This window comes from Squalius cephalus (genome assembly GCF_949319135.1).
Source record: "Squalius cephalus genome assembly, chromosome: 2".
NCBI lineage: Eukaryota > Metazoa > Chordata > Actinopteri > Cypriniformes > Leuciscidae > Squalius > Squalius cephalus.
In genome coordinates, this window is record NC_137123.1 from 44424017 (window position 1) to 44436297 (window position 12281).

At 36.3% G+C, this 12281-nt stretch overlaps 1 protein-coding gene and 1 long non-coding RNA gene across 7 annotated transcripts in view; one reads left to right on the forward strand and one right to left on the reverse strand.

Moving 5' to 3' along the window:
* Positions 1-2364: 2364 nt before the first annotated feature.
* Positions 2365-12281, reverse strand: part of bnc2 (basonuclin zinc finger protein 2) — a gene marked incomplete at its 3' end in the record, with an annotated part of 304130 nt that continues 294213 nt past the window's right edge. For 3 of the 4 annotated variants that reach the window (XM_079863507.1, XM_079863505.1, XM_079863506.1), the window contains one exon: positions 2365-4430. In XM_079863507.1, the coding sequence (XP_079719633.1) occupies positions 3665-4430 (766 nt within the window). Of the gene's footprint in view, positions 4431-6050; positions 6125-12281 lie in introns of all 4 variants that reach the window. The other variant, XM_079863508.1, reaches the window with a different exon arrangement.
* On the forward strand, positions 7510-9391 carry LOC307154015. Of its 3 annotated transcripts, XR_013820253.1 has the most exons (5): positions 7510-7827; positions 8026-8090; positions 8179-8250; positions 8330-8431; positions 8646-9391. It is a non-coding gene; the product is annotated as an uncharacterized lncRNA (long non-coding RNA). The 3 variants fall into 3 exon arrangements; XR_013820251.1 differs by having other exon boundaries at positions 8026-8250; XR_013820252.1 differs by having other exon boundaries at positions 8026-8250; positions 8334-8431.

Below are 12281 nucleotides of genomic sequence, written 5' to 3' on the forward strand. Positions count from 1 at the left end.
TCATACATGCCAGAAATGATTGTTGTATTCCACATAAAAGTTTGTTGTTTCCAAAATGCTCAAGAAATCTATGCTTATTTTAAATCGAACTTGTAAGTTAAAACGGGCAAAAATAGCAATTTCTGATGTGACTTTAATACATTTCTGACTTGCAAGTGTGCAAATAAACTATATACATATACATATATATATATATATATGTCTGTTCCAAAAGAATAAAGTACTTCAACGTGCCAGTGACTCATAAATCTTTAATATAAAATTGTACAAGAGTTCTGATTTGTACAAAAAATCCATTTATACGCCAAAACCATATGCATTTTATGTCAAAAAAGAGGTTATGGTACAAAAGATTCCAAAAATTATTTTTATTCAAGGAGGACATCATACAGGCTCAGTGGGTAAAAATAAACAATTTAGACCTAACGTAGCATTGTTAAGCTATCAATACCTTTGTAAATCAAAATGTGAACTTCCTCTGATGTGGATGTATTTTTCTTCAGTGGCCAATAAGGACAATAAAACAAGACAACTACGCCAAACATCACATTAGATCAACAGAAAAGTTCAACAAAATATTTCAAGCTAATTTCTCATTGTTTATGGTTGCACAACACAGAATATATTGCACTAGTATTAAATTGTGGATTTTTTTTCCATTGAATCATTGATACTTCATATAACTGTTCACACTGATCAGAATGTTCCTCTGTATTTGAAATTTCAATTGATATATTGTTGATATCTTCTATTCTACAGTTTCAATTCAATTTGTTCTTATTTTTGTGCTATATCACTCCATGTCCTCGAAGAAACAGTATTAACACAACAAACTTAGAGATAACCTTTGCAAGATATTGCATTCAATGTTAATGGTCTGTGATGGCCCTGTCCTCTGAGCTGCAATAAAATATTTAAGGCTCACTCTTTTAGCCAATGGCTTCATGGTAAAAGCCTAACTCTGTGGGGACCATGCAGGACAGTAATGACTGTCCAATCCTGCTGTGCACTGGAGATCTTCTCTCATACCTCTCTCCTGTTAAATGATTTAATGATTTCATTCCTTATTACTTGGCCATTTAATGTACTGCCTGATTTTTCAATGTACACATTTTTACAACCATCAGATAAATCTAATTCTATCAGAACCACAATGTGTAAGTATTCAGGGAATCAGATTTGGAAATAATTTTCTTTCTCTTCAGTAGATTAAAATTATGAGTTTTTTCTCCCTTTGTGTCCGTGCTGTATGTCTCTCTAGAAGTCTTTGGTTCAACAGTCTGGAAAGTATGGGGCCAAAGTTCTTCACTTTGTGATATCACGTTACCTATCTACACATGTATTTATTATTATAATTATAATTATTATTATTTGGGTTTAAAATAAAACACCAGCCTTTGACAGTCCTAAAAATGCTTTCTGTTTTGAGGATAACAGGTCATACTGTTTCTGTAATTGTATTGACCAGTTATTGGTGCAAGAGTTAAAGTAACTCAGAAACGTTGTTCTTGAGGCAGTCAAATGCCGGTTTTCTTTCATAGCCCTTTCAGATAGCAGATAGAAAGGAAAACACTGCTGTGACTCACGGGAGAAACTTGGCTGTATGTGCTCAATGTTCCCATCATATGGAATAAACAGCCAATAACAATTCCTTTTCTGTCTTGTGTGCCATCCAGTGAAGTTAAGCGTACACTATCAGCCAGTGTCCTAAAGGACCACCCACTGTGGCAGCAGTTGTGATAGGGGTAGGAGGTAGCAGGTAGAGTGGTGGCAGAGCAGGAGAAGACAGTGGAAAAGAAGAAAAGATAAAACCAGTAAAAGAGCTTTGGGTCTCTCCATGATGCAGTATTGTCAGCAACATTCAATGAATCACTGAATTTATTGAATTTCCACAGGTCAGTGGTGGAAATACCTCCAGGTTCTGTGTATCAGTACATTTTAATTATACACACTGCTGATATCACTGCTGATATAGTTCATATTTTCATATCTGCTCTTTTTCTCAGAAAATAACAGCAAGGCTACTATCATCATAGCACATAAAGGAGGGAGCAAATTCATCTAGTCTTTATCCAACATTAATAACCTTTTGGACTGCATGGAGTTCCAGTATAGTAAATTACATGTCATTCATTCATAATTATCTTTCATTTCATTTATTCCAATTGAAATCAACAGACATCAAAGGGCTAATTTGCATTCAATTAATTATTATAAACAAATACCTAGAAATAAATACTCATATCTACACAGCCTCTAACTGGTTCAAATTTAATAGTGCTTTCTTCTTTGTCTTGTTATTGTGTGGCCGATAGACAATGCATGCCATGAATAAGATTATGATAAAAAAAAAATAAAAAAATAAAACAGTCAATGAATGTCTGGAAGTAATGCATTGGAGGAGATAGCAAACTACTGTAACTTCTTCTCAATGTAATTTCTTTTCATTGGGTGTTGGGACGTTGTCTTTGATTTTGGTCACAGTTTAGAGCCTCTCTTTTGTGGCACACTGAAAAGTCAATGGCATTTATATATGTTAAAATTGCTCAAATTTATAGAGACAAAATAAATTACAGGACACATACTAACACTTTTAAAGTAATACTACATGCAGTAGAAAGATTATCTACCTAACCTCTGGGCTAGTTCAGCCTTTAACCATACACTTATACTCTTCAAATGTTTACTCGTCAAATGTTATGATCAGAGTCAGTAAAACTTATTTACTGCATTCAAATGAATATACCTGAAACACTTATTAAATGGGATGAATATTGGGTTTAATCATGTCAAATGAGATTACTCTCATATAAAGATCTGGCACGTTTTTTATTAAAGGTACAGTACTTACCATTTGGCACTGTATCCTTAAAAATGTCCTTTCCATGTTGGACAACCATCATTGTAAAGTGTTATCCTTGTAATATTATTACAAGTCCCACTAGTATAGTTGCAAAGTGCATTTTTTTTCTGTTAATTTTTTTAACTTTTTTTTATTTTTTACTAAAGCTATAAACATGAGAAAATAAAAAAAAGTACTTTGTTAGAGCTAAAGCATGCCAGCTCCATCTGTATATCTAACTGGTAGATAAAACAATTCACAAGTCACATATTTAACTTTTTTCTTTTCTAAAATTCTTTTTTAAAGCCAATATAAATGAATCAAGCTAGGCAGATGCTACTTTGTCTTGATTACCTTACCTAATTAAAATGAAAGTATTTCAGTAAAAGAAAATGAAAAACAAATGAACAAAATATCAACCATCAATACAACTGTTTCACACCAAAGCCCCTCACAACACTATTTACATATTTAAGCCAGTCATGCACTTGTATGGGATTCTTTTAAAAGCTATTATTACACAAATGCAATTTTTTTTTTTTTTTTTTTTTCATTTTTTTTTTTCATGATCATTTCTGCAGGCAAGAGTCACAAATAAGAGATTGAGAAGAAGTTTGTGTCAGGGATTGAGGGATCTATGGAGTCATTGTATGTTTAGTCCATTGCTTCCAAAAAAACGGAAATGTCAAAAGGGCAAAATTCTGCTCTAACTTTTCATCCTTGAAAAGTCGTTTAAGAGGAACAATGCTATTTTCGTAGCAATATGGAATTGTTGTGGGGGAATGAAGAGGGGGTTGTTGTGTGGATGTTGTGTGGACTGATCTAATCAACCATTGTGGTATAAGGGGCATTTTTGTGTAGGTTGGGGTTCTGGCTATGCCTGTTTCTGCTTCTCACAGAAGAAAACATCATGTTACAGCCAGGTATTTTGCATTTGTGCATTTCACGCAGGTGGACAGTCTTGTAGTGCACCCGAAGGGTCCCTTTGTTACTGTACAGTTTGTTGCAGATGGTGCAAAGGATGCCTCCTGTACCATTACCTCCACTGGAAGCCAAGATGGATGGCGAGAAGGAAGGGTCACAGCGCAGAATCCCCTCCTCTGTGCCTCCTTCTCTTCCTTCCTTCCTGGCCTCTTCCCCATCCTTTCCCTCCATTGCCAGTCTCTGAGCCCCAGAACTAGGGTTGCAGTCCTCAGTTTCACTAGCACCCTCCAGGTCATCCAGCAGGATACCGTCATCGCTGCCCTCATCAGACTCCTGTGAGGATTGCACACTGCCACTTGACTGTGCGCTAGAGGCAGTGCTCAGGTCCAGCACCATGTAGTCATCATTGGGGCCATGGCAATAGCCATTGCTATGTGCATATACTCTAGTGACTGGGGATCTCATTCCCTCGTGTCTTCTGCCTCGTGGTGGTCCACTGGCAGCAATTCCCACCCCCTCTAGTCCCAGGTGGTGGTCAGCATAGATATTTGATAGGAACTCAGCACGCAGATCTTTAGGCAAGGTTGTAAGCTGGGGGTCCAGGACAATGTCATCCAGCTCTTTGGTCAGTAGTTTGCGGTGCAGGTTGATGTTGGAGCTATGTCTGCAGGGAAGAGAGAACAGGGATCCTGTAGCAATTTATTTGAACTGAAAACATAACATTTTAGAGCAGATGCTAATGCTAGTATGGCAGCACCGCTCAATACGAGCCTGCACATTATTAGGACTCACGACCACATTCAGTGACAGTATCCCAATGTCCATAACATTGGGAAGTTTTATCACAATTGAAATTGTTATTAAATTAACGAGTCCAATCAAGGTGTGAGTTCATCCATCAGATATTTTAAACAACCAACAAGGACATTAAATGCTTAGTAACCAAGTGCAGAGTTTGTTTGAGTCGCGTGCCTCACAGCTCGCACCAATTGCAGCTCAGTTGGATCTGCGGTTGAACGCAATTAATATTTCTCCGTCTACGTGAGTAAAATAAACCTGTCAGGATTATACAGTTCACTGTGGCTCTCACATTATATGACATGGCAGACAACTAGTTGTCCAGTGCGGTTCAGTTCATTTGGTGGAGATTTGTCGAGAATGTGGTTGTGAGTACTGAAAATGTGCAGGTGTCAGTTTGATTATAGAATGGGGTTGTCACGCTCATAAAAAAAACGAAACGCTGTATAATTGCAAACGTATTAAGCGGCGCTGCCATACTATCCATTAGCATATGCTCTAGAGTTGTGTTTTGTGTGAAACAGGACAGGGGATAAGGGATAAACATAAACAATGCGTAAGCAACTTAATCGATTATGTCGACACGTCGTTCCAGCCCTATGAAATACTTAATTATGTTAATTTTATAGCACCAATCTATCACATTTCCTGCATTGTCATGCTTTTATTTGAGTGACTGCATGAATGTGTGTTAAAGCACACTACTTTCTGACATAGCAGAGAGTTCAATAACTCTAACACCGCTTAGACAGTATTCTGCTAAAGTGTTTACTCCTGTCAGCATGTCTGCAGGCATGCACAAATGCAATTGACTCTGACTCAATTAAATACTCCACCTCATTGAATGGGAGTTTATCAATTGATTCGAGCTGTGGTAATGCAATAATAGAGGGAAACTTGATAACATATTAACTCAGACTTGGATAGCATTAGCACATTTACTCACTCCTGAAGGTAGTTTAATCGAGACCCATAAGGATATTGTTCATTCAGGCTTCACTTTAATAAAGATGGACTTTCTCTCACCCCAATCCAGGATCACATAACACATAACAAGAGAAAGTGACTTTGCAGCAATTAATCTAAAACTTGATTTATTTACAACTTGATCTGCCTCTAGACAACTGTTCAAAGTCCCTCAAATATGAGACTATGTAATATGTCAATCCTCATTAAGTTCAACTAACAACTAAACAAATATTCTAGTGTCATGAAAAACACTGCAATATTGGCTAGTACATGTAGTAACCAAACCAATAAAACCACCAAGATTTATGTGTGCACTGAGCCTCTGTGGGTGCTATACTACAATTGCTCACTACATTTTCTGTCTAAAATTAATAGTAATAGATACAAGAAATTAAAATAAAAAAAAGACCACAGGAATCCCAGGTCATGCGAAAGGGTTAAAAGCAATTTAAATTTAAAGTCACCTAAACCTGACTCTGACTGATAAATGGATTGTACAATGTGTTGTAGAGCTTACCAGCAGTGCCATGGTTGATGCAGTCAAAAAGGGTCCCTTTTCTTTAATTATTTAGTTCCCTATCCGACATTCTCCTGCAAGAAGTAAAAATAAATTCAATAGAGGGACCCTTTCTGTTGATATTAGGTATATAGGAGTGGACCACCAAAGCATCATCAGCATTAAAGAGAACAGCATACTTATTAACTGTGGTGGTCAACAGATAAGCATGTGATAAGATAAGCGTGTGTACACATGACCATTACGGTATTTTGTTTGTATTTATAAAATATCAGACCAGTTTAGTTCTGATAGGAAACAATTAACTATTTTAGATATCTTAAAATTAAGGGGACAACTAATTTTATTTTGAATAACTCACAGCAATCTTGTAGAGCTTGTTCATTGTGACTGATTTTTTTTATGCAGTTGATGATGCTTAAAGGGATAGTTCACCCAAAAATGAAAATTACCCCATGATTTACTCACCCTCAAGCCAGGTGTATATGGCATTCTTATTTCAGATGAATACAATAAGAGTTATATTAAAAAATGCCCTGTCTCTTTCAAACTTTATAATGACAGTGAATGGCCGTTTATGTTTTGAAGTCCATCAAAGTGCATCTATTCATGATAAAAGTGCTCCACGTGGCTCTGGGGGGATAAATAAAGACCTTCTTAACCCGAAGAGATGCATCCGTGTAAGAATAATATCCATATTTAAGACTTTATCGACTAAAATACACTGTTAGACTTTTCTGTAATTTCTACAGTTATTTACTTTAAATCCCCCAGTATTATACTGCTATTTCTCTTTACAGTAAATAACTGTGATTCCCATTGCATCATGGGAATTTTCTGTGACGTCTAACACCACATACAGAGACTTACTGTATTTTTTAAATTTGCTGTATACTACTGTATTTGTCTAACACCACATACAGAGACTTACTGTATTTTTTAAATTGGCTGTATACTACTGTATTTGACGTAACGGCCTCTCTGGCTGGCACCATTCCATCATGCTTTTTATTTCCTAATTTTTGCTTTACACCGCGTGTCTACAACGCTATAATAGCCAGAGGCTGTCTATATTGGACACATTGAAGCGACCGGACCTTTAATACAAAATGCAAACCTGTTTGTCCCTTGTCAGAAATAGCGCGAGCGCTTGGACTCGGAGTACCGTTCGTCAGAAATATAACGCCCGCGGCGCATCACTACACTGTCTGGGATTTGTCGTGTCGCGCAGGAGCGTCCAGTGTAATATCACTGGGTTCTGACTGTCTTTTGTTGGATCGCGCCGTTCGTGTCTGGCCTGGGGAAGAGACGGAATTCACTTCACCGAGAAAGAGACCAGCAAGCAAGGTTAAAAAAAAAAAAAAAACAAACAAACAAACATTCTGTGTGTTGACAGGATTGTGCACAGTTTAACCTATGTTATAACGTTAGCCTATACTTGTCAACATGACGGTAACGAACTTTACCACGGTAAACTGAGCTAACGTTTCATTTTACGGACTTTGTTAGATTATTGAATTGTCGAGTTAAAATATACCAACGAGCAACGCGTTTACATTAACAATAAATGTGAATAAACTAATGTGAAATTCTGTTTTGGTTATTGGTTGTATTGGCCTACTGATGAGAACCTTTATAGTTTTAGCATTAGTTTGCTAACTATAACATATTATAGTTTTTTTTTTTAATGGAATTTAATATTTACTTCCATTTTTATATGTGTTTAAAGGCAACAAAGCGCCAATTCGCGCCAGTGACTTCTAGCAAGATTCCGGAGGTAAGTTAACATTGGGCCATTTGTGATATATTTTGAGATAAGTTTGATGAAATGATTAGCAATATGTGAAAATTGCTTTGGAGCCACTGGTGCAGACTAGGTAGCTTACAATATCTTATAAAATCTCTATAAAATTGGCTAACTTTATATCAAATAAGTGACCTTTGCATCACGTCTAACTTTATATTTATTACACAGCAAATGAACCAATCAGAAGATGGACCATTGTCTTTGTTCAGTCTCACCAGATTAAATGTACCCAGGTAAGCACTGCAGTAAAACTCTCACTAATTTATTCATACCAAATCTAGCATTCTAAACAACTTAAGTTTATATTTTTGCATTATTTAGATATTTTATTTGGCAGAAGACTCTACCATAGCAGTCCCACCTGACCAGGAAGGTCCTAATATCAGCGCACAGGTGGGTTAACTACTGTAGGAAAGAGAAGGATCATCACACAGTAATTTCTTGCATGTGTCTTACTGTGTATTTGTCTCAGACAGGGACCCCTTCACTGCAGACGAGCTGAAATGGGCTAAAATCATCGATTTCAGTCGTTCTTTCTATGGATCTCAGCATTTTTGGACAGAATTTAGGATTTGTAAGTATTAAAATTTAATCTGGCATAATTTAATTTAGTTCTTTAGTATGCTATTTATTCACAAAAGCTGTTTACAAATATATATTCTTAAGTTTTTGTGAAAATAATAATAAAAATTAACAAAAAAGGAGGTTAAAAATAATGTGACACTAATATTCTCTCTCTCTCTCTCTCTCTCTCTCTCTCTCTCTCTCTCTCTCTCTCTCTCATATAGTGTTGGGACCAGGATCTCCTCTGAAGGACTGAGAACATTTGTGTTTGTGGACACGCAATACAGACCAGGGAACATTCTGATGTTGTCAGTCAAGTGCTGAACAGGAACCAATCTTTGGAGAAGTTCATTTATTAACAAAGGCGGACAAAAACATTGTGTTGACTTTTTAAAGATTATTTTGATGATGATTTTTACTCCTATGCTGTGGAATAGATGACAGACATTGATAATAATAAGAAATGTTTCTTGAGCATCGAGACTTATTTCAAAAACATTTAAAAGACACTTAAATATTTATTTTGGCCACCAGTGCACATGAATCCAACACATTTTTGGAAATAAGTGAAATTATTTTGATGGGGTTATGTGTCATGTATTGTGAAAAGACCTGTGTTTTGCTATTTTGTTCCTTTTTGACTGCTTAATATATTTATATTCTGCAGTTTTATGAATGTAATGGTTGATATTTCATTATAATAATTGTATAAGCTAAACAACAAATGCCTCTACAATCATTTTGTCAAATGCTAACGTTTTGTTTAGGATTTTATGTACTTTTTTTAACAATGTGTGCAGTGAAGGACAGCACATAATGTGTTAATTTAACACGTTTACACATATTTGTGCTAACCTTTCTGACATAATTACTTTGTTAAAATCATTAACACAATGAATGAGTTAAAATTGACACAAAACCCTAAACTCACCCATTAATGTGTAAAAATGTAACACATCATTCCCAGCATTGGCAGACTGTTTATTTTGTGATGTATATGAAATGTTTTAAATTAAAAAAAAAATTGTATTTTGTAATAATTTTGTCTAATTGATTTGAATGTCAGTAGTACTTATGTAGGATAAAAATAAAATTAATTCTATATCAAAATTATGAAATCTAATTTATATTTAGTACAAATAAAAAAAATACAGTAGTGTACTGATTAGCTTGTAACAGTGTTGCCAGTAAGTTACTGTAAAAAAACCTTGGAAAGTCTAACAGTGTATCTAGCTTCCGGCAGATGGCCGTACGCATCTATTTACGGCAAAAGAGTAACACTTGACAATGTATGACGTAGGATGTAGGAGTAGCGTAAGCTTTGACGCCTCCTATGGATATGTTTCTTACACAAACACATCGCTTCACTTCAGAAGGCCTTTATTAACCCCCCAGGGCCACGTGGAGAACTTTTATCATGAATGGATGCACTTTTATGGACTTCAAAACATAAACGGCCATTCACTGCCATTATAAAGCTTGGAAGAGCCAGAACATTTTTTTATATAACTCCGATTGTATTCGTCTGAAGAATGTCATATACAATTAGGATGGCTTGAGGGTGGGTAAATCATGGGCTAATATTCATTTTTGGGTGAACTATCCCTTTAAGTTGGCAGCTCCTTTTGCAGCATGTGACCATACCTCAACATTGCACCCTCACACTGCTCATAAGCTCTAAGCTGCCATACCTAATTGGTAACACTAACACACACACTAACACACACACACACTAACACACACACACACACACACTAACACACACACACACACACACACACACACACACACACACACACACACACACACACACGTAGGGGATAGAATATATAGTTTATGCCATTTAAAATAAAAATCATTATGTCTATGGAATGTCCCCATAAAACATGGAAAGCTTTGATGGGGACATTCCATAGACAAAATTATTTTTAAATAGCATAAACTATATATTTTATCCTCTAACCCTTAACCTATATCCTAAACCTACCCATCACAGAAAACTCAGCATTTTTTTATTATTTTTTTTTAAATACATCACTTAGTATGACTTATAAGCTGTTTTCCGCATGGGGACCAAAAAATATCCCTGCAAGAACAAGGATTTCTGATATTGCCCTCTTTGTGGGGACACAAGTAGGGTTTACCAGGTTTTACCAGGACAACACGCAAGCACACACGCACGCACACACACACACACACACACACACACACACACACACACACACACACTTGCTGTATTCATGCTTCAACAATATGATATGATTATTGTCTTAACTATAAGTTACTGTTATATTTACAGGCAACCTTTTGATTGAAATGTTTAAAAACATTTAAATGTTTAGAAATACGTGACCATATGTTATTTCAAAGCTAACAGACATTGGCAATAGGCTACACACACACAGCAGAATTAAACTTATTTCATAATGAATTAACTACACAGTTAACTGAATTGAATCAACACTGAACTGAATTAAGCTGAAAAATGACACTATTAACTTACTACAGCTTCGTTACAGCAGAATTTGAATGTGTCTCATATTGTCAGGTTCTTGTCTTGTTCTGTTCTATCTAGTCTTAGTTTTTATTGTCATTGGTTTAGTCCTAGTTACTCATCTGTTGTCATAGTTTCTCATTAGTCATGCACCCGTTTCTGTTCCATTTATTTTTTTATTTTTTTATAAATAAATATGTAGTTGTAATTAAAAAAAATATATTGTTGAAGTCTCTCTCGTTGTGCGATTATTACTGCCACAGCCAAAACGTTACACATATTTAATGAAGTTTGCATCATTAATTCTGTTACTTTACTGATTATTACTGTGAAGCTGCTTTTAAACAATTTATATTGTAGAAAAGCACTATAAGGTGACTTAACATTACATACACACATGTTGGTAGGCTACACATTTAATTTTTCAGACATTCCATTTGCGTAATAGTTTTTTATACTGAGCTAATGATCCCCTAACCTAGCGTTTCTCAATGGGGGCGTTCAGAGGAACTTCAGAGGGTGCTGGATATCTTTGAAAGGGGAGTGTTGAGGTGTTCTTGGGGGGCGTTTAAGGTGAGTAAATGGCAAAGATTTAAGAGAAGAAACTTGTAACTACTTGCAAAAAAAAAAAAAAAATAAATAAATAAAACAAAATAATGGTTTGCAAAATTATAATAGCCTACCGTCTTGTCCTTCGAGAAATCACAGTGAATGTTCCAAATGCGTTTGTTCGTTTGTCAGTAGTGCAAGTGCGCAGAATGAGTACGTCAAAAATAGAACGTAGCATCCACTGTCGGCTTCTTGGCGCACATCCACATAATCACTGATGGGGTTTTTTATGTGCATTTAAAGGTGCTCTAGGTAACTTTTTAACCTTAACTGAACAGCTTCGGAGTCAGTGGAATGGTTATATGACTTATTTCGGGTTGAATGGTGGTGGTTTCGCACCCCCCTGGTGCCCGAGAGCGGAAAAAACTCACTTGCAACTTTGGGACGCGGGTCGGTGTCAGGAAGTATCGCGTGATATCAGGTCTCGCGATGTAACGAATTGCTTGACGGCACTGCACACGTACACGCCCCCATTCAAGCACCGGCGGGCTAGCTATAAGCAAAGGGCAACGATAGATTGAGTTATGGCTGAGGCTGAGCCTGTAAAAAAGAAGCAGAAAGCTAGGAAATCTTTGTCGGAGGACCAACGAAAGAGGAAACGGGAGACTGACCGAGCAAGAAGTCAGACTCGAGTAAATATATCGGACCGGCTTTTTCAGAATGGTGAGAACTGAGAGAAACAGAAGCCTGCAAAACGGATGCTGATCCTGCTGTTGCACTTGTAAGTTAAGTATCTTTGGAATAAACTGTGTTTAAT